The sequence below is a fragment of the Canis aureus genome, chromosome 26 (genome assembly GCF_053574225.1).
Source record: "Canis aureus isolate CA01 chromosome 26, VMU_Caureus_v.1.0, whole genome shotgun sequence".
NCBI classification, from domain to species: Eukaryota; Metazoa; Chordata; class Mammalia; order Carnivora; family Canidae; genus Canis; species Canis aureus.
The window spans coordinates 52,586,175-52,607,212 of record NC_135636.1 but is presented as its reverse complement, the minus strand read 5'-3'; the positions used below and the strand labels follow the sequence as shown (position 1 = coordinate 52,607,212).

Sequence of the window (21,038 nt, the reverse complement as noted above, 5' to 3'; positions counted from 1 at the left end):
AGTGGGGAGGAGGTCGCCAGGGCCCCATCCCCCTGCCCCGGGCTCAGGGCCACGCGGAGCCCTGCAGACGCCGCGCCTACAGCACGCGTCCCCGGGGGTGGGCCGGGCGGCTGTGACCGAGCATGTCCTCCAGGAGCTGGTGACTGCCTGGTACATCGGCTTCCTCTGCCTCATCCTGGCCTCGTTCCTGGTGTACTTGGCGGAGAAGGGGGAGAATGACCACTTCGACACCTACGCCGACGCCCTGTGGTGGGGCCTGGTGAGTCCTGGCCGCTGGGCTCATGCTCCTTCCCTGGGACGCGCTCGCCTGGCATGGCCTCCCCTGGGGTCCTCCCCTGCCCACCCTCTGCACCTGGTCCCCAGGATGTGCCCCTGCCCCCTGGGCGTGCACGGGGACAGGAGGGCACCTGCCTGGAGCGTCTCTCTGGGGCCACCTGCTGGCCACTCAGGAGCAGGATGCTGGGGGGGGTGGGTGCTCCCGGGTGTGCACCGCCCCGGGGAGCCTGTGCCCAGCTCTGGTGGTCACTCCCCTTTCTTCCTTATCGGGAAGACCTCTGTGCTGGACGGAGGAGGGGACAGGAGACTTTGGACAGGAACCGGGCCTCCTGGTGCCCCTTCCAGGCTGCCCCTCGGGACCCGCAGCCCCCGCTCACGGCTGCCCGCTCCCAGGCTCCTGGGTGGTGCCTCTCCCTGGGTCACTCCCGAAGGGTCCCTCTCACCCTGGACGGGGATGGCCGGCGCCCATGGACTGTGCCTCCCGGGGACCAGGCTGTGCCCTGCGGGCCGCGTCCCCATGAGCTGGCTGGAGCCTGGCCCGTGTCCCCAGAGGTCCCCGGCAGGGTGCTGAGGGCCCGTCCGTTGCGGGGGGGGGGGGGGGGGGGTGCGGGGAGGAGCAGGGCCCGGTCCCCGGGGACTCCACACGTCTTCCCCAGGTGCTGGCGGCAAGGCCTTGGGCACATGCTGCAATCTGACCCGCATTCAAGTGGGAATGCTATTGATTTGTGTCCTGGGGCCCAGCCGAGTGGGGGCAGCGGCCGCCCGGGCCAGTGGCTGCGACCTGCTGACGCCGCTTGCCCTGCCCCCGGCCTTGCCAGCCTCAGCTCTCCCAGAGGATTCGTGGGAGGGAGTGTTGATTTGAAGGGTCTTTGTCTTTAAGGGCGTGACTTTTATTTGTTTGACAGGGTGGGGGGGGTAGCAGGAAAGCGGGCGCGCAGGCAGGGGGCAGGGGGCAGGGGGCAGGGGCAGGGGCAGGGGCAGGGGGAGAAGCGGGGAGCCGGACCCGGGACTCGATCCCCGGACCCCGGGATCACGCCCTGAGCCCCAGGCAGACGCCTCCCCTTCACCGACTGAGCCCCAAGCGTCTTTGGTCTTTCAAATGAGCTTCGTTTGTGCTGAGCGCCTCGGCCAGTGGTTCCCGCACTTGGAGAGGCTCAAGCACCGAGGTTTTGTGTGAGGAGTGGATCCCGCTGCTGGCGGCCCTTCCTCACCACCCGCGCCTTTCCAGAACTTTCTGTGCAGGCCGCAGTGCGGATGCTGCCCGCTTCTAGGGGCTAGGGGCGCGGGCCGTGATTTATCCACTGTGGCCGGGCGTGGCCTCCAGGGGTGCGCGGCTCTGGGAGGGGCCCGCCCCATCCAGGGTCTGGGGGGCCACCTGGAGCTCGCCCCGCGGGCAGCGGGCCCTCCTGGGTGCCCAGGGCCCCTCTGCCCGCGGCGCTGGGGCAGCTCACCCTCCAGCCGCACCCCTGCGCGGCCTTCCCTCTCCTCCGGCCTGGGTGTGTCGCCCTCCCGAGGCCCCGCCCGCCCCATCTCTCCCCCTGGCTCCTGCTCAGCACCACCCATCCAGCCACTGACCCTCCGCGCTTCCTGGCCGCTGACCCCGCCGGCGCCCAGAGCTGCCCTCGAGCTGCCCTCCCCCGGCTCCCTCCTCCTCCCTCCCCGCTCCCCCTCCCCACACTCCCCTTTGTGCTCTCTCCCCACTGCTCCCCCCGTCCTCGCTGCCCCTCCCCCCTGCTCCCCCTCCCCTCTTCCTCCTCCCCTTCCTTCCCTTCTTCCTCCTCCCCTTCCCTCCCCTCTTCCTCCTCCCTCTCCCTCCCTGCGCCCCCTCCCTCCTCGATCCCCACACCGTCCTTCACACTCTCCCCTCTGCTCCTCCCTCCTCTCTGCTCCCTCTCTCCTCTCTCCCTTCTCCTTTCCTCCTCCTTCCCCCTGCTCCCTCCCCCACTCTCTCCTCCCTGCTCCCTCCCTCTGCCATCTCCCTGATCCCCTCCCCTGCCCTCTCCTTCCTGCTCCCTCCCCTCCCTCCTCCCTGCTCCTGCTCCTCCCTGCTCCCTCCCCCCACCCTCTCCTTCCTGCTCCCTCCCCTCGCCTCTCCTCCCTGCTCCCTCCCCCTGGGCTCCTGCTCTGGCCAGTGTGAGCTGCCCTGGAAAGTAGGGGAAGAGGCGGGATCTGGAGGGTTTCACACGTTGCAGGGGTGTCACAGAGGTGAAGGCTGAGATGCAGACCTCACTGGGCCTCGTGTGGGCGGTGAGGGAGGGGTGGCCTCTGTGCCTGCCCAGCCTGCCCTGTGCCAGGCCCTTGGGGGCTGAGGAAGAGTGTCCAGGTCAGGGTCATGGGCCTCCACGGTGGTCACGGCCAGGCCCAGCTCAGTGACCGTCCTTGGTGCCCCACAGATCACCCTGACGACCATTGGTTATGGGGACAAGTACCCCCAGACCTGGAACGGGAGGCTCCTGGCCGCCACCTTCACCCTCATTGGCGTCTCCTTCTTTGCTCTTCCTGCGGTAAGTCCTGCCTGTGACTCCTGGGTCCTCATCTGTCGCTCACTGTGGGTCCTCGCAGCCCTGAGATTGGCCAGCAGGGTCGTGCTGTGTGCTGACCTGGACCCGTGAGAGGTCACAGGGGACCCTTGCAGAGGGGCGATGGCTGTGTCAACTGCCACCGTAGCTGGTGTGTGGGGGGGACCCTGCTGTTCCCGGTGGCCGCTCACCAAGAGCCGGGGCCTGCACTTGCCTCCTTAGAGATGAGCAGGGAGGAGGGTCCTCTCTGGGCGGGGGTGTCCTGGGTCGTTGCCTCTGAGCTTCTGGAAGCCAGAGGCTCTGAATCCGAGTGTTTTCCGCAGCGTGGTCTGCGGGTGGCTCGGGGGTGAGGCGGGGGAGGGCCGTGGCCACGGCCGCGTGGGACTCTGATGACTTGCAGGGCATCTTGGGGTCTGGCTTCGCTCTGAAAGTCCAAGAGCAGCATCGGCAGAAGCACTTTGAGAAGAGGCGGAACCCGGCGGCCGGCCTGATCCAGGTGAGCCCTGGGGGCCGGGGAGCAGGGGGTTCCCGGCCTGTGGGGAGCAGAGAGCCCCCGGCCCCAGCGCGTCCCCTGCGTGGGCGGGCCACAGCTCCTGCTCCTCTGCAGGGGTGTGGCGGGCGTGGCGGGGGCTCAGGGTGCCGAGAGCCAGCGGGACCCGGGGGCAGGTGTGCCGTGTGGCCCGAGCTGCACAAGGACCCCCGCCAGGGTCGCGGTCGGCAGCGCGTCCTCGGCTGTCCTGGGAGTGGGCCTGAGCCCCAGGCTGCCCGGGGGGCCCTCCCCGAAGCTGGGGGGCTGGCTGGACACGGCCCCTTCGAGGATGGCGTTGCCCGTGGGCACATCCGCCTCTGTGGGTGTGCGGACGTGTTTACCTGTCGCTGCAAGAACTCCCAAGGGCCACGGTGTGTAAGTGCCGACGAGCAAGGAGGCCCGCAGGCCCGTGCGCGTACACGGGGCGGAGGTCGCACAGGGAGACGTGTGGCCCTGCCCTGCTCTCCCGCCCTCTGAGCCGCCCGCTCCCCGCGTGCCCGCGTCCTGCTTCTCCCGGGAGGGTCCTCGGCGCCTTTCCCGTCACGACTCGGCGGTCGGCGTGAGGCCGTGCACGTGTTCCCTGCGGCTGGACACCGAGTGGGAGTCCCGGGCCTTGTGCCGAGCAGTCACGGGGCATGTTTCTCCGTGGGGCTGCTGGACGGAGGGCCATGCCTGGGTCCTGCTTCGGAGGCTGGTGGGGGGAGCGCGGTCCTGCCGCACGGGGGTCCTGCGCCCGGGGGTGATTCCCGATCCCGGAGAGGGAGAGGCGGGGGTGGGGGGAGCCCAGAGGAGGCCGCGGGCCCCCCATGCCCTGGAAGCATCTGCGGGTCCGTGACCCTCTGGCGGCCGGGGTGCCGGGGCCCATGTCCGCCTCATTGGCCTTATGTGCCGTCCCGTCAGAAGTGGCCCTGCCCATCAGGGTGGGCGTCCTCACACCCAGTGCTCGGGGCAGGCTCTGAACAGCAGCAGGAGGCGGAGGGGGCATCGCCAGCCCTGTCCTCAGGGCCCCAGAGGTCGGAGGTGACTCCGGGAGGGGGTGGGGGCAGGACCCCAGCAGCGGGGAGGGAGGGGAGGAGAGGCCCCAGGCTTTGGCTGGAGCGTCTGGGTGGACGGAGAAGTCGGGAACAGCAGGAGTGTGTCGTCGTGACCCCAGGTTGGGGCGCATGAGGTCTGGAAGCTGTGGGCCCTCGGGGGTGCCAACGGGTGCTCCGACTGGGCCGCTGTGCGCGGCGTTTGGACCCCCGGAAAGGGCAAGCGAAGGGGCCGCGAAGAACTCGCCCAAAAGCACGAGCCCTGAGGGGGCGCTGGTGGCGGGGGTGGCCTGGGCAGGAGGCCTGTGCGAGACCTTGGGGTGCGGCGGCGGCGGGGGCGGGGGGGGGCGGGGACAGGTGGGGACGGGCGCGGCCCTGGTGTCTGCGGGGGACTCGCTCAGACCCCGGGGCGGCCACAGGCTGAAGTCCCGGGCGGGGACGTGTTCCCGGGGCCCGTGGGCTCCGGAGGGCGAGGGGCTGCGATCATCTCAGCGCCGACTGGCCGGGCCCTGTGACGGACGCACGCGAGGTCCGGGCACGTGGGAGCCGGTCCACGGGGAGTGGGATGACCAGGGACGGCGGACACGGACAGAATCGCACGGCAAAGCACACGTTCCTATGGTGAGAGCAGGAGCCGTGGAGGAGCCTGGGCAGCGGGGCCGGGAGGAAAGTGCAGGCTCTTCGACAGCCGGTGTCCAGGTGTCCGGCTACGGGGTGTCCGGCTGAGGAGGCCGGAGCTTGACTCCAGCGGAACGAAGTCCAGATGTGTCAGGAAACCCGCGGTGAGAGGCCGGAAGTTCTCAGAAGCAGGCGCGAGTCCGCACGGCTCTGGTCTCTTAGGTGCAAGACCGAAGCCCAAGCAAGAGAGAAAAATAGATAAATGGGACTTTATCGAAATCAAAAGCACGATCAAATCGTGCTCCGAGGGACACGGTGAAGAGGGTGAGGAGCTAAGGCGCGGAGCGGGAGGACGTACCAGGAGCGTGGAGTCGCGCAGACGTACGGAGCGACAGGTGCTCCGGGTCGGGGAGATGCGGGGCCGTGAGCCGCGTGGGGAGCACGCGGGGAGGCGCAGAGGCTGGAGCCTGTGGCTGCGGGCGGGCCCCGGGTCGGCAGCGCCTGAGCACCCGGCGACCCGCGTCCAGACCGCGGACACCGGCGACCTCCCCGCGAGTGTTGGCGCTCCGGCCCGGGGGAGGGGGAGGCTGCGGTGTTTCTGCGCAATCGGACGTCCTTCCATCGTGGAAAGGACCGACGCACTGAGCCCCGCTGGGACGTGCGGCCTGCCGAGGGGGCACGCGGAGGGAGGGACACGGGCGGGCGCGGGGCCTCGGGGACGGGGACGAGGCTGGCGGCGGCGCACCTGTTCCCCGAGTCAGACGCTTGGAGACGGAGTGTCGTGTGTGTCTCACGATGAGGAGGGGCCGCAACGAGCAACGAGGCTCAGGCCAGACTGAGGCGGGTCGGGAGGTCCCCCCTCCCCCCCCCCCCCCCCCCCGTCCCCGCCCGGCTCCTGGGGTCACCCCTGTGTGTGCGTCGTGCCCTGAGGGTCGGGGATGACCGCCCGACACCTCACAACCGCCAGCGCTGGTGAGGCCAGTGATGAAAGGCCCTGCAGGCCGGGCGCTGGGTGCTGGGTGCAGAGGCGCGTGCCCACCCTGCGGGGACTGCGGGGGCTGCGGGGGCTGCCGGGGGCTGGGGGCGCGCAGGGGCGGGGCCTCCGGGAGGCGTCTGACCCTCGCCCGCTTCCCCCTGCAGTCGGCCTGGAGGTTCTATGCCACCAACCTGTCCCGCACGGACCTGCACTCCACGTGGCAGTACTACGAGCGCACGGTGACGGTGCCCATGTACAGGTACCGCCCGCCACCCGGACCCCGCCGCGCGGCTCACCGCCTGGTCTTCATTCTCTGTTTGTTCTGAAACCCATTTTTTCTGTTGTTCATTATTTTCATTGATTTTTCTTTTCTTTTCTTTTTTTTTTTTTTAAACAACGTGTGTACTCTCCACGGAGTCCTGTGTGTGATTTATTTCGCAGTATTAATTTTGGTTTTTGTTTTATAGCTCGTGGCTCTTATTTCTCACTCCATCCACCCCTTTGCTTAGCTTCCTTGCTGTGGGTCACATAGTGTTGTGAGCGCGGCGAAGACGGGCCCTCCCGAGAGCTGCGGGGCGAGCCCCCGGGCTCTGGAAGTGGAAGGGTAACCTCGACCCTGTGTCCTCCGAGGCCCAGGCCTCCGTGTGCGGAGGGGCCGCAGCCGGGTGCAGGCTGGCACAGGGCACACAGCCCGCGGGCGCCCCGGGGAGCCGTGGGTGCAGGCCCGGCGGCCAGGAGGCCCAGGGGCCGCCGCAGGTGCTTCCCACCCTTCCCGAGGGCGGGTGCGGCCCAGGGCGAGAGTGCGGCCCCCTGGGCTTTGTCTGTGCAAAGCCTCTGGCTTAGGACAGGTCTGAGGTGAGACAGGCTGGGACCCTCGGGTGGACCCCCCGCCCCCGCCGGCCTGCCCTCGCCTGCGGCGTGAGGCTGAGCCCTGGGGTCCCAGCACAAGGATGCCCCTTACCTGCCCCGGAGCCGGGCCAGCATCGCCACGAGGACCCCAAGTCAGCCAGAGCAGGCAGGGTCCAGCGTCCCCACGGCCCCGGCCCCTCCCACGTAGACCCCCCGCCCTCCCCAGCGCCCGTCCCGCGGGCAGGCTCCGAGCCCCGCGCTTCGGGGAGTGCGGAAGGCTCCTGCTCCCCGTCCTGGGCCCCACTCGGGCCTGAGCCGGGCTGACCCTCGTGCTAATTTTCTTTGTTTTGTTGTTTCCCCCACTTTCCTCGACCATTTGGTTCATTTTCTTTTTCTTATCCCGTTCTTTTAAAATTTCCGTTCTTTTCCCTCTGTGTGTGTGTGGAAACCCCTGAAAGCTCGCAAACTCAAACCTACGGGGCCTCCAGGTAGGAGATGCATGGGATGGACAGCGTGTACGGTGTGGTTGTGTTGTGTCTGGGGCTGGTCCGGGGTGCCCCCCGAGCCCCCGGCCCCGGGCCCGGTCTGGGGGTACAGGCACCGCCCTGCTCTCCCCGCGGCCTCCCTGCCTGGAGCCCGGCTCCCTCTCCGACCGCCCCTCCCCTGTCCGCTGCTTCTCTCGGCTGGATCCTCTGTCCTCCCTCGTTGTCCGTCCCGCGTCCTGCTTCCTGCCTTGTCTCAGTAGCCGCGTCCCTGCCCTGCCCCCCCGCCCCCCCACAGGCCCCGTGTGCAGGGCACAGAGCCGCTGGACACGGGGCTTCGGCCTCCCCAGCCGGGGGCTCCCCGTTCGGCCGGCAGCTCGCCCCTGGCGCTGCTCGGGCTCTGCCCCTCCGGACCCGGGAGGACCGAGGGCGTGCCGTCCGCGTGTGCTGCCCCAGTCGCTGCGTCCCCAGGGCTCTCCCTCCCGCCTGACCCCCAGCCACCACCCGAGGGGAGCGGGGCTGCCGAGCCGCCCAGACACTGTACCCCGCACACGGCGCAGCTCCTCCGTGGGCCCTTCCCTGCCCGGGGGGGACCGTGCCGGGTGACGGCGTCCACGCACAGGCGGGCAGGGGCAGGCCCCGGAAGCTCGTGGTCCGTGACGCCCCGTGGGCCGGCTAGGACCTCAGTGTCCGTTCCCAGCAGGGAGGAGGGCCGGTGCCCGCGGGCATCTCCACCCCAGCCCCTGCCTCTCCTGGCCTCGCGCAGAGGACGAGGCGGGCAGTGTCCTCCCCGTCCGCCGACCCGGGACTCTTGGGGCCCCAGGCTGCCCGGGCGCTTGGGGTGCCGTCCTGTCGTCCCTCGGCCCGTCTTCTCCAGACCCCGGGGTCTGTGGAGCACCTGCACCCCCACCCCGGCCTGGGTGGCTGAGTTGTCCCCTCGGAGCCGGCCGACCCTGACCGGCCGCTGCCGTCTCCTGTGGGATGCCCCCGACACGTCCCCCACTCCCGCCGGCCCGCTGCCCCTCGTCCTCCACGGCCGCCCTGGAGTGACGGGCTGCGTGTGGCCCTCACGTGTGTGTGTGTGCACGTCCCTGCCGTGGCCCTGCCCGTCCGTGTCCTGTCCCCTGCTGTGTGTGTTCAAGGCATGACATCCTCTGCGTGTCCCTAAACTTGGACCTGCGTGTGTGTGGGCTGAATGGGGGCGCTGTCCGGGCTCCCACAGGCCCACGGGTGGTGGTCGAGGGGCAGCGGGGAGGCCACCTCTGTCCCCGTGTCCAGTCCTGGGGTCTCTGCTGCGCCCACGCGTGAGCCCGCCTGACCTGCTAGGACTGGGCTGCCCCGGGGGAGGGGGGGACAGGGCCCTGGCTCTGCTGAGGCTGCGGGGGCAGCCAGGCTGGGCCGGGCAGCAGTGAGCGAGGGCAGGCCCCGCAGCGGGCGGGGGCGCTGGGGTCGGGAAGGAGGGGTGTGGAGGGGCCGGAGCGAAGCCAGGAGACTCGGAGGCCGCTGCCAGTGCCGTGGACTTGGGGGGGCCGTGATCCCACTTCGGAGGCCTGGGGAGCCACTGGGTGACCTCCGGCGGGGCCTGTGGGTGGAGGGAGAGGAGACGCAGACTCCTGCTCGCAGGTGAGGGCTGGGCCAGTGCAGGGGGGTCACGTCCTCTCCCGCCACGTATAGGCTCAGGCACTGATGCTTCACCAGAGGGACCTGGGGGGTCAGGGGTCCCCAAGGATGGAGGCTGAGGACAGGGTTGGGGCTGAGGCTCGGGGGGAGTCTTCGAGCCTGGCTTCAAAGGAGCGCTTGGGACTCCTGCTGAGGGCTTGAGTGGGGGTCACAGCGGAGTGGGGGGGTCACAGGGAGGGATGGGGGTCACGGAGAGGGGTGGGGGTCACAGAGCAGAGTAGGGGTCACGGGGAAGGATGGGGGCACAGGGAGGGGTCGGGGCACAGGGCAGAGTGGGGGTCACAGGGAAAGATGGGGTCACAGGGAGGAATGGGGTCACATGGCAGAGTGGGGGACACAGGGCAGAGTGGGGGTCACAGGGAAGGATGGGGGTCACGGAGAGGGGTGGGGGTCACAGAGCAGAGTAGGGGTCACGGGGAAGGATTGGGGCACAGGGAGGGATGGGGTCACAGGGCAGAGTGGGGGTCATAGCAGTGTCAGATGCCATAAGTGGGGTGGGGGGGTCACAGCATGATAGGGGGGTGTCAGCCGGTGGGGGCTGGGCCAGGAAGGAGCGACCCTGAGGTCAAGTGGGGCAAGAGGTGTTTCCTCACAATGAGATGCGAAGTGGGGGCGGGCAGAAAGCAGTGAGACCTCGGGCTTGGGCGGAGGGTGGGTGGGGGAGGGAACTGACCCCCCATGTGGGGAGCAGACTGGGGGCCCCTGGGCTGCTGGTCCTGTGGCTGGGGGTGGGCGGCCAGGCTGCACAGGGAGGACTTAGTTATGCTCGGCCTCCATGGAGGTCCTGCCTGGAGCTGCCCAGGGGCCCGGAATGGGGTGCGTGGTGTTGTCCCAGGTGGGCGTGACCTGGGCGGGGAGAGGGGCTGCAGAGCCAGGCCGGCTTGCCAAGGATCCGAGCACGTTTCCGGCAGCTCGTCTGCACCCAGAGTGGGCTTCTGTGCCCGGCGAGGGAGTCCTCTAGGCCCTGGCCCTGCCCCTGCCCCGGCTTTGCAGAGGGATTGGGGACCTTAAACATGTTGGGGTGCTCTTTGCCCCTTGGGGGTGTTCAGGGGTTAGAGAGGCGGGGGGAGGGCGCAGGGGACACCATGTTAGGGAAGGGGGAGCGTGTGGTCTGCAGAGAGGGCCACGGGCATGCCCCCACCTGTCCCCCGGACCCTTCTGGGCCCCTCCACGGGGCGGGCTGGTCGCTGCCTGTGTCCAGGGCACGGCCCCCGAGAGGCACAGCCCCGAGGGCACAGACGGTCCCCGGAGGGCCACCGCTGCCAGGGAGCTCTCCCCTCCCTCTGCCTGGGACAGGCCACACCCGTGCCCCCAGCATTGCCGCCGCAGGCGCCCTGTGTGACGCGGACGCTGGTGGGAGCAGGGGTGCGGGTCCCCGGGCCCAGGCGGGCAGGCGCTCACTGCGTCTCTTCTCGCCGCAGACTGATCCCACCCCTCAACCAGCTGGAGCTGCTGCGGAACCTCAAGAGTAAATCTGGGCTCACCTTCAGGTCAGCAGAGGGGCCCCCGGGCTGGCGCTCGGGGTCGGGGGTCCCCATCCTCCCGGGCGTCCCCGCGAGGGGCAGGCGGCCACGGGATGCCCCGGGCCTGCAGGCCGCGGTCGGGTGGTTTTCCACTTCTCCGTCGACTAAGGCGCCCGTCCCCAGAGGGTGGCTGGGTGGGGGCGGGGGCGGGGGGCACAGAGGGTGGGGCCACGGGGGGCGGGGGGAGAGCCAGCCCGGTGCCCCGGAGCATCGCACGGACGCCCGCTGGTTCTTGTGGTCGCACAGCCTGTGAGTCTGGAGTGTGGGGCCCAGAGCCGGTGTGCGGGCAGGAGGGCGGCCCCAGGGATTGGGGGGTGCGCAGCCGCCTGGACCCCCAGGCCGAGGGCGACCCCCAGCCGCTGCCCCCCGAGAGCTGTCAGTGGGGTGGAGCCCCCGCCGAGGTACATCCAGGGACGCAGCTGGACCCCGTGAGCAGGCCCTTGCTTGGATGTTACTAAGGGAGGGATCTCAACACGGGGTCATTCTGGATCGTCCTGGATTAGCATCTGAACCCAAGTACGCGTCCTTGAGAGAGCAAAGCGCCGCCCGTGGTGGGGCAGAGACCAGGGGCAGAGACGAGCAGGAGCTGGGCGAGGCCGAGGCGTCCCCCCAGGCCTCACGGGACCTGGGTCCTTCCCGCCTCCGGGATGGCAGCTTCGGCTGCCAGCTCCGTGGTCCTCTCCCGCGGGGGGACCGGGCGGCCGGCCTGGTAGTGGGGCCCTGGGGGCGGCCTTGGGGGGTGGTCAGGGCCCAGCGTGCTGCTGGAGGAGGTGGCCGAGGCGCTGGCACCGCACGCGGTTTCCCGCTGAGTGTCAGACTTTGGGTACGGCTGACCTTTGCTCCTCCCAACCTCTCCCTGTTCGGATGGTGTGTCTGTCCTGTTGTATTTTGGGGGCAGATCACTGGTTTTCGAGAAGCAACAGGTCCCCAGCTGGGGAGGACTTTACCCCAGGGAGGATCACACGTGGCTGGGATGACCGAGGCCGGGGGATCCCAGGTCCTCTGAGCCGCTGAGCTTTGGTTGGGGCTGATGCTGTGACGGTGGAGCCTGGGTGTCGGGGCGTGAGGCACACAGGAGTCCTGAGCTCTAGGGCACGGACTGTACTGGGTGGCCTGGTGGCCCCAGGGTGTGTCCTTGCGTTGGAACCGTGCCTGGGACTTGCAGGTGTAGTTGAGGATGTTGAGATGAGGTCAGCCTGGAGTAGGTGGCCCTAGATCCGGGGACACGAACGGGCCGGCACGGGACGAGGAAGCGGGGACGGGAGGGAGGTGGCCACAAGCCCTGGAGCCCGGGGCCCTGGGGCGGGGCGAGGCAGGGGCACCCAGCCCCCCAGCTCTGAGCTTCTAACTTCTGGCCTCGGCAGAAGCCCGCAGCCCCGTGGTCCCAGGAGAGGCACAGGGATGGGCTGTGGCCCCCAGGCTGGGCCAGGGCGCCCCAGGGCGGCGGCAGGATGCGGCATCAGGGCGGGGGTCCTGCACCCTGTGACCCTGGACTGCATGAAGGGGGAGCCCGGAGGGTTGGGGCCGGTCCCCAGGGACCCCAGCCCCAAGCAGGAGGTCTGGGCGCCCCCTCCTGCCGCCTCCGTCACACGGGGCTCTGCCAGCCGCACGTCACGGGCTCCACAAAGGGTTCACACACGCCCCGAGGGGCACCGGGGGGTCACCTGCAGGCCCGGGGGTCAGCCGGGGGCCGTCCCCACCACCAGCCTCTGTTCAGTTCAGGGTGAACATGGCCAGTCGGTGTCCTGAGGCCACGGCCGGGTGGGCCGGGCAGCTGCTCCGGGCTGAGCGGGGTCCCGGGGCTGGGCCACTCGCGTCCCCGCGGGGAGGCCACACGGGGGGAGGCCTGGCGCAGCTGCCCGCCCCGGGGAAGCCACTCGGCGCCCTCTTTGAAACGTAGCCCGTGTTGGTGATTCTCACTCAAACCCGGGTCGGAGCAGGGCCTGCCCCCCGGGCCCTCGGGGTGTCTGGGGGTCGGGGCCCATGCTGGGTGCCACGGGTCCGCTGGGCCCTACACGGGGTGGGGGCCGCCCGCTGGGCCAGCTGCTAACAGTCTTGTCGCTTCTGTTTAAAGGAAGGAGCCTCAGCCGGAGCCTTCGCCAAGGTCAGTGCCCGCTTGCCCCCCGCTGCCCCGGGGCGTTGCCGCGAGCAGAGCCGGTCCGTCCGTGTCTGTGCGCTGCGTGTCATCGGGGCCTGTGCGTGCCCGCGTGTGCGCTGTGTGTCTGGAGCCCGCCGGCCGCGCCGTGGGCCCTACGTCCCTGTGTGCTCAGCGCCCCCCCCCCCCGGGCCCGGTGGCAGGACGCGTCCGGGCACAGCCCCCCTCTCTGCCGGGTCCCCGCGGGGCAGAGCACGGCTGGCAGCCACGTGCCGCCTCCCCGTGTTCACGGCCGAGGGACCCCCGCCTCCTGTGCGTGTCGCGCGGGGTCCTCTGAGCCCGGGATGCCCCGAGCACCCGTCCCCAGGCCGCAGAGCGAGTCCAGCCCCCGACCTGGGGCCAGAGACCCCTGCCTGCCCTCCGTCCGCGCCCTTCGGGACCGTGGGCGACTCAGCCGGCCACCGCTGGTGGAGCCGCACTTAGGCTGGGCGCTGCCCCGTCCCCGTGCGGGTGGCCACGCTCCTGCGCCCCGAGCGCCTCGGCACGGACACCGGTGTCTGGAACCGAGCACGGTGGCCCTGCCTCCGGCCCGAACCAAGGCGACCGCCCCTCAGCGAGGCTGCGCGCTGGCGCGGGGCAGAGAGCTGGGCGCTCGCCGTCAGGGTGGAGAGGGAGACGCGTGCCCAGCTGGGCGGCCTGGGGGGTCCACGGGGCTGCCCCCGCGTCCTCGGCCCCCGCCGCGTGCCACACCCTGAGCCCGTCCGCCCGAGGCCCCCCGGCCGGATGCGGCGTCTTGTCCCCCTCCCCGCGACCCTCGTCTCAGCCTCTCTCTCTCTCTCTCTCTCCTGCCCTCCCCCCAATTTGGACACTCTTGCCTGCCCCCCCAAGTGCCTTTAATCTTGTCACTGCCCTTCTTGGGCCCCTTTCACGTCCGTCTGTCTTTGGGGAGGAGGTGGCTGACCCTGAAAGCAGGACTCCAGGTGAGGACACACGGGAGCCCCCCCGGGCTCTCCGGTACGTTCCGTGGCTCCCCTCCCTGCTTCCCGCTCTCCGCTCCTCTGTCTCCTCCCCGTGTGTCCGTGTGTCCCTGCCTGCCCGCGACCCAGTGGCTTCCCCGAGGGCCAGCCTGGCCCGGCCCTCCTCCTGGGGGACCCCGGGCTGAGGCCCTGCCCTGGGAGGCACCCTGTCAGCCGGGAGGGCCCTGTTCAGCAGCCGGGGCGCGGGGCGTAGGCAGGAGACTTCTGGGGCCCGCGAGGTGGCGGGCAGGTCCCAGGGCTGCGGGGCTCGCGTCCCTGCCCGCGAGGCGCCTGGGCATGCAGCCCCTCGGGCCCCTCCTGGGCGGGAAGGCCAGGCCGCCGCCTGCCACCTGTAGGCCAGGATCCCGCCGGCACCCCCAGGTCAGGGCAGGTGGACGGGGTGGGCACCGGGACCCTCACTCAGCCGCCGTGACGCCCCTCCCGGTCCTGGCTCACCACGGGCGTGCGGGACCCACGGCGGCCGTGCTGCCGTCAGACCCAGGCCGTGTGTCCGGGTCGGGGTCGGGGCCGGGGGCAGGCCGCGGGGTCTCGGGCTGTGCTGCTCTGGGTGTGTCTCTGACCTGCCCTCCGCCCCATCCCGTTCTCACTGCCCCTCACCCCTGTGCCTGGGGGGGCCCTGTCCCCAGCCGCTTGCCCCTTGTCCGTGTGGGCCCCTCCTCGTCGAAGGCAGCAGCGTGCTGTGTCTGAGTGCCTGTGTGTCCCGTCTGGTCTTGGTGAGTGTCCGCGGGCACCTCTTCCCCCCGTGATCCCGGGGCCCCGGCCTTGCCCGCCCCCCCCGGGGCGTTGCCTTCTGGGGCGGCTCCCACAGCCGGGGAAGCTCTCCTTGGCTTCTGTGGGCAGGAAGACCCAGGACCAGCCCAGAGCCCGGAGCGGGGTGTCCGTGGGGCTCAGCCAGGCCTCGGGGTCGCTGTCGCGACAGGGGTGCGGCCCACGTGGGGCCTCCGTGCAGTTCGAGCGTCCTGGGCCCCGGTCCCCCAGAGGCGGGCGCGGGCGGGCAGGCGGGTGGTCCTGCCTCCGTGCGGCCGGGACACCCCCGGGCGGCTGGGCCTCGGGGCCCGTGTCTGCGCTGGGTGCTTGGGGGCTGGAGCAGAGACCATCTCCGCATCGTCCTCTGCCCAGACGGAGCCTCCAGGGCGTGGGGGCCGTGGGAGGCCGGGGGCCCCGGGGGGAGACGGCACCCGCGTCCCCATCCTCCGCTGCGGTGGGACGGCGGCTGACCTCGCCGTGTGCCTCGGGAGGGCGCATGTGCCCCCGGCTTGAGGGGCTCCTGGGGGAGCCAGAGCTGCTGGGTGCGCAGGTCCTGGGGATACCGAGTCACAGGGACGCTTGTCCCCACGGGAGCGTGCTTGCCGATGCAGCCGGAGCCCGGGTCCCTCCTGGGGAGGACCCCGCAGGGAGGAAGGGCCCCTGGACGGGGGGTGGCCCAGCAGAGCGTATCCTTCCCACGTGGCCGCAGGGGTCGTGCGGGTGCCTCCCGTGCCGGTGCGTGGGGACGCTGGGCGCCGCTGCCCAGGGCTGGTGTCGTGAGCGGGGGTCGGCGGGTCTGCGTCCTCGGCCCGCAGGAGACAGCGTGTCGGGGCCACAGGGCGATGGCGGGGGACGGCGGGAGGCCCCAGGAAGGCGGAAGGGTCTCGTGTGTTGTTTTCAGTTTTGCTCAGAAACGTGCGGAGGCCGCCGTCGGGGCTTCGGGCAGGTTCCCGGGGAGCGTGGGCCTCGCGCCCGCCCTAGATGAGCTCGCCTTGGGGGTCCGCGTCGCCCGGGGCCCGCGAGCCGCTGTCCTCGGCGTCCCTCCCGCTGAGGCCGCCGCCGCCTCCCGGGGGCACCGAGGCCTCGGATGGGCAGCTGGCGGCCTCGGCGCAGCCTCGGTGGTCGGTCTGTGACGCCAGAGTGCACGTGTTTCCTCCCCGAGATGTGTGCTTTCCGGAACCCTGTCCACCTAGAATAAGCCTTTGCAAAGTCTTGCCCATGTATTATTTTTTTGTTGGCATGAATATCGCAAAAAATAATACATCTTTAAAAAGACATGGCCCAAAACTCTGACTCTGGAAGGAAAAGGTATTTTTGGAGGAAAAAAAAACGGGATTTTTTTTTTTTTTCTCCAAAAATAGGGCACTGTTTTCTTTTCCAGGCCGGCGGAAGACTTTCTGTGCAGCCCCCTCACTGCCGTTGCTCAGACCCAAGCGCTGCTGGCCGACCCTGAGCCCAGAGCTGCCTCAGGGTGGGCCTGCTTTGTGCCGCCCGCCCGCCCGGCCCCGGCCCCTCTGGTCGCGTCCCGTCTGCCGGTGCGCCCAGGACTAACTCTGCTCTCCTCATTTCCAGTAAAGGCAGACCGTGCAGAGAGTCCCTGTGTGGATGCTGCCCTGGACACTCTAGGTACCGCGGGGCGTGTCGCACGGACCGACCATTGCTGCACGGCTCTCCACCTCCCCTCCCGCTCCAAATACTCTGCTTATTAGAGGTTCTAGATGAGCGAGGGCGAGGCTGGCGCCCCCCGGCCCCCAGGCCCCAATTCTGATTGGCAGCTCGGCCTCCGCGGCCCCTTGCAGCGGAGCACCAGGCCCCCCGTGATTCCAAACGACCTCCCGGTGACGGTGACGGTGGTGGCAGCACCAACATCTCTTGTCCCCAAGCCAAACGATGCCCTGCTCCAAGCAGGAGGGGGGCCGGCCAGGGGCTTCTGGGGTCCTGTCGCTCTCCGCTGACCTTTCCTCTGGGGCTCGCCAATCTAGCACCTCTACTACGCACCCGAGGTCGGCCCCTCCGAACCGGCCGCCTCGCCCGCGGGAGGCAGCTCCGTCCTGTGTGTGCCGGGCTCCCCGTGGTCCTGACACACCAGACACGCCAGAAAGCCAGGGGCCCTCGGCTCCCCCTTCCCACCACAGGCCTGGTTTAGGGCGGACTGGAAACGGGACGGTGGAAAAGCCGTCCCCCCCACCCCGGCCCTTTGCACCGTGGGCTCCCTGTCCGCACCCTCACTCTCTCCGTCCACTGTCTGCTGTCGGGTGTGTGGAAGCGTCTGTCCTCTTGCTTGCTCTGGGCTCCCCCCCCCCGCCCCGTCTCCCTCCCGCCTGCCTCCCTCCCCGACCGGTGCAGCGTGTGGGCAGCTGCGCCCGCCTGTCCTGTGCATGTGGTTGCTGCAGGCCCCGGAGGCAGTGGGGCCGAGCGGCGGGCATGGGGGCTGTGCCGCAGGACCAGGGGCCCGGGGCAGCGGCATGCTTGGACACCTGCATCTGTGCATGCTCTGAGGCCCCGGAGAGGGGCTTGGAGGCTGCCTCCCCACACCCTGTCCGCGTTGCCTGTGTGTTCCTGGAGGTAGGCGCTTGGGGGAGGCTTGCGGCCCCAGGAGCGGAGGTTTCCGGCCCCGGCGGAAGCCGTCCTGCTTGTACAGAGCTTGTGTCCACGGTGCTTCCGGCCGCAGGCAGCCCCTTGGGCCAGGGGCTGTGGGCAGGCTGCTCGGGCACCGGAAGGGCCGCAGGTGCCCGTGGCCAGCCCAGGAGCCCAGGCCAAGCTCAGCCTTGCTGTGTGCAAATCCCATGAATGTCACTTCCCCCTTTGCACTTTTCCTGGGTGTCCGCGGTCCCGTGTGGGTGCGGCCCCCTCACCCTGAGCCGGGCAGACCCGGCTTGGCCACGTCCGTCCGGGCCTCCCAGTCGCCCCGTCCCCGTTTGCTGCGGGGAGGCAGGTGGGGAAGGAGGGGCTGGAGCTTGGCTTTGTGCCCCGGACGCCCCCGAACTCACTCCCCTGGTCCCGGCAACGCCAAAGCGCAGGCGCCAGGAAAGTGCCCCTGACACGCACGGGGCCTCGTCGAGGACTCTCCCCCCGAGCAGGTGGCCAGAGCCCCATCCTTCGTGTTTGTTTGCTTCTGTCCTTGGCTTGTGGGGTGAGGGCGGCCCTCCCTCGGGCCCCACGGGGGCGGGAGATGCCCGGGCACCTGGACGCGGGGCAGGTCGGGGCGGCCGGGGCTGAGCGGCTGCGGGCCGAGCTGCGCGGGTTCAGGCATCCACACGGTGGCCTCCTCCCGGCCTGAGCATCCCCGGGGCTGGACGGCGAGGCCTCCCTGCGGCTCCGTCCTCGAGGCAGCTGTGTGGGGTCGGGCCCCGGGGTTTGGCGGGGCCATCGCTTCCTCGCGTCTCCCGGGACCAGCTGTTGGTCTCCGTTGGGAGGGAGGTCATCCGTGCAGAGGGCGCCACGATGCCCGGACTCGGGCCACCCTGGGCTCCCACCCGCCCGTTCTTGGCCTTGCGCTGGGCACCACGGTTATGGGCTTGGAGCCCGTGTCCTGAGCAGGGGACGCCTGCCTCACCCCCGAGGCGGGTCCACACCTGAGGTCGACGTCCCGCTCCTGGGGGCACCTTTCTTTCCTTTCCCCTGTCCCGCGGGGACCTGTGAACTAGGGGACGGGTGATCTCAGCTGCCCGGGGGGGAGGGCGCGGGCCGGGACTGCCGTGTCCAGGCGGGGGGTCCAGGCCACCGGCCACCTCTTGTCCGTGGCCAGTCATGTCTGCGCCGTCCGAGGGACCTGTCCCGGCCGTGGGTCCTGGTGGGGCCGGTGGAGGCGGCTGACCCGGGGGAGCCCCGGTGGGGCTGAGGGGTCAGCAGGTGATGGCAGCTTCTGGGGCAGCAGAGACCCCGCTGGGCCCGGGGTAGGCGCGTCACACGCCCCGGGGCAGTGCAAGGCCCGGCTCCTGCCTGTGGCTGGGTGTGAGCAGGGGCCTTGCCCTTCGACAGTGGAAACTGTCCAGTGGGAGGGAGCGCGTGGCCGCCTGGCCCCCGGGCCCCCCCTGCACCCGGACCACAGCACCCCCGTCTCCCGGCTGCCGCCCGGGGGGTGCCGCTCCACCTTCACAGTTACAGGGAGACGCAGGGAGGGGGAGGCCGAGGGCCCTGCAGGGCTGCCCCTCCCCGTGGCCTCGCGCCCCAGGCGGCTGGCAGAGCAGGCGCGTCCAGTCGGTCCCCAGATGTGTCCCGGGCGTGGGTGGAGGAGCCCGTGCTGGCCCCGATCCAGACCCTTCCTCCGGGTGGCTCCCGGGGCTTGGCTGGGGCCCAGTGGTCGGCCGCAGACCTCACCCCTGCAGGCCCCGGGGCAGGGGGCGGAGGGCAGGCCCGCGGGAGGTGCCGGGGAGGGAGTCTCGCCCGGGCAGGGTGGCCAGGGCTCTGGTGGCCTCCGGGGCACCAGGCGCGATGCGAGGGCCCCCCAGCGCCCCAGCCGGTGGAGCACCCGCCGTCCCACCCAGGAGTAGGCGTGTGCTGCGAGCGGACGGTGGGGTGAGCGTTCTTGCCAGGGTGACCTCTCTCGCTGTCTCTCTGTGTGTGTCCGCCCGCCTGTCGGTCCTCGTGGAAGCAGCCAGAAGGTCAGTTTGAAAGACCGTGTCTTCTCCAGCCCCCGCGGCGTGGCGGCCAAGGGGAAGGGGTCCCCGCAGGCCCAGAGCGTCCGGCGCTCCCCCAGTGCCGACCAGAGTCTGGAGGACAGCCCGAGCAAGGTGCCCAAGAGCTGGAGCTTCGGGGACCGCAGCCGGGCGCGCCAGGCCTTCCGGATCAAGGGCGCCGCGTCCCGACAGAACTCGGAAGGTAGGTCAGGCTCTGCCTCCCGCCGTCCGGCGGCCCCGGTGCCAGCAGGGGCCCGGCCGCCTCTTTGAGCAGCGACCCCCCTTTGCCCTTTCTTCTTTTTGAGGCGAATTCACGTAACATAAAAACTGGCCACTTGAAAGTGAGCGGGTCAGTGGCGGCGCGTTCGCGGCGTGTGCAGACGCTGCCCGTCCCGTTCCAGAGCGTTCCATGCCCCAGCGGAGGCCCGTGCCGGGAGCGGCCGCCCCCAGCCCCCGTCTGTCTGGGGACCTCACGGGGGAGTCACACCCTGTGTGTGCCCGTTTCTGGGGCTTCCGCGCCGACGCCCGTCTGTGGCCCGATCCCATCCCCTGGTCTCCTGGGGCCGAAGCCCGTGTTTCCGCACGTTCATCCGCTTTGCAGCCGGCGGGTGAACGTGTCCCTCGCCTCCGTCCTGGGACAGGGGCTGGGCGTCCAGGGCGCCGGGTGGGCTCCGCGGCCCCGCAGGACCAGGCCCCTCTGTCCCTGGCGCGGCTCGTCCCCCCACGGGCTGTGTCTCCTTCCACCCAGAAGCAAGCCTCCCCGGGGAGGACGTCGCAGAGGACAACAAGAGCTGTAACTGCGAGTTTGTGACGGAAGATCTGACCCCAGGCCTCAAAGTCAGCATCCGGGCCGTGTGGTGAGGGACTCAGGGTCCGGGGCGAGGGGCCTCCCGGGTCCAGAAGGGCTGGCGTCTGCCGTCCCTGGGGGCGGGTCCTTGGGGGCTGGCGTGAGGGCCGGTGCTCCGGGAGCCACTCACACCCCGTGGCTCCTGGGGCCCCTCCCTTCACGTGTGGGATGGGGTGGGGGACAGGGTGGGGGATGCGGTGGGGATAGGATGGGGGACAGGGGAGATGGGGTGGGGACATGGCGGGGGATGTGGGGCTCCCGGGAGGATGGGAGTCTGTGTGCACCCGGGCCCGGGAGTGGCCTGTGCCCTTGGCACATGCTCTGGGAGATGCCGGGGTTGGGGGCAGGGGCCGCCCAGGGCTCACAGCGGTGCACCCCCCCCCCCAGTGTGATGCGGTTCTTGGTGTCCAAGCGGAAGTTCAAGGAGAGCCTGCGGCCGTACGACGTGATGGACGTGATTGAGCAGTACTCGGCGGGCCACCTGGACATGCTGTCCCGCATCAAGAACCTGCAGTCCAGGCAAGAGCCCCTCCCCGCCTGCCCAGCCCCGGGCACGGAGGCCGCGTCCTTCTGGGCCAAGGCCCCGTGGCGCGGTGGGGTGGCGACCCTCAGGCCAGCCCGGGGTGGGCACGGCGTGCGGGTGCCCGTGCTGCCCCCAGAGGCGGGCCGTGCACGGGGCTTCGTGCACATGGTGGGCGGCTGCCCCCCGGCCACTCTGGCCCTCCGTGGACATCCTGCCGTGTCCTCGTGTGGTCTGTTCGTTCTAATATTTCTGTTGTCTCTCCCTCCTCGGCCTCCTGCCCCCGCTACGGGGGGCAAGCGTGTAGGTGTGTGTGCATTCACATGCATGCATGTGTGCACATGTAATGTGTGAATGCACACGCGTGTGTGCACGTGTATGGGTATCTGTGGTCACACGCATGGGTGCATGTGTGTGCACACATGTGTATGTGCACGTGGGCCGGCGTGCGTGCCTGTGCATACACATGTTATGCATGCGTGTGGTGTGTGCACGTGCCTCTGTGTGTGCTGTGCCGTGTGTGCATGTATGTGTGAACCCGTGCACACTCGTGCGCGTGTGTTGGGGATGAAGCCGCAGGGTCCGTGAGCCCCGTCAGGGAGCAGCCACCCTACGCGGGAGCAGAGGGGCCCGTCCACCCCCGCCTCACGGGGCACTCGCCCAGCAGGACGCGAGGCTGGAGTGCATGTG

At 70.3% G+C, this 21,038-nt stretch overlaps 1 protein-coding gene across 26 annotated transcripts in view; it reads left to right on the top strand.

Annotated features, from left to right (window-relative positions):
* KCNQ2 (potassium voltage-gated channel subfamily Q member 2) overlaps positions 1-21,038 on the top strand; it is a 45,165-nt gene that overhangs the window by 14,746 nt on the left and 9,381 nt on the right. For 2 of the 26 annotated variants that reach the window (XM_077873905.1, XM_077873914.1), the window contains exons 5-16: positions 134-259; positions 2,670-2,780; positions 3,196-3,291; positions 6,114-6,208; positions 7,257-7,286; positions 10,382-10,450; positions 12,558-12,587; positions 15,744-15,833; positions 15,935-15,988; positions 18,957-19,183; positions 19,730-19,838; positions 20,216-20,347. In XM_077873905.1, the coding sequence (XP_077730031.1) occupies positions 134-259; positions 2,670-2,780; positions 3,196-3,291; positions 6,114-6,208; positions 7,257-7,286; positions 10,382-10,450; positions 12,558-12,587; positions 15,744-15,833; positions 15,935-15,988; positions 18,957-19,183; positions 19,730-19,838; positions 20,216-20,347 (1,169 nt within the window). The remainder of the gene's footprint in view (positions 1-133; positions 260-2,669; positions 2,781-3,195; positions 3,292-6,113; positions 6,209-7,256; positions 7,287-10,381; positions 10,451-12,557; positions 12,588-15,743; positions 15,834-15,934; positions 15,989-18,956; positions 19,184-19,729; positions 19,839-20,215; positions 20,348-21,038) is intronic. The other 24 variants (XM_077873912.1, XM_077873924.1, XM_077873923.1 and 21 more) reach the window with 18 other exon arrangements.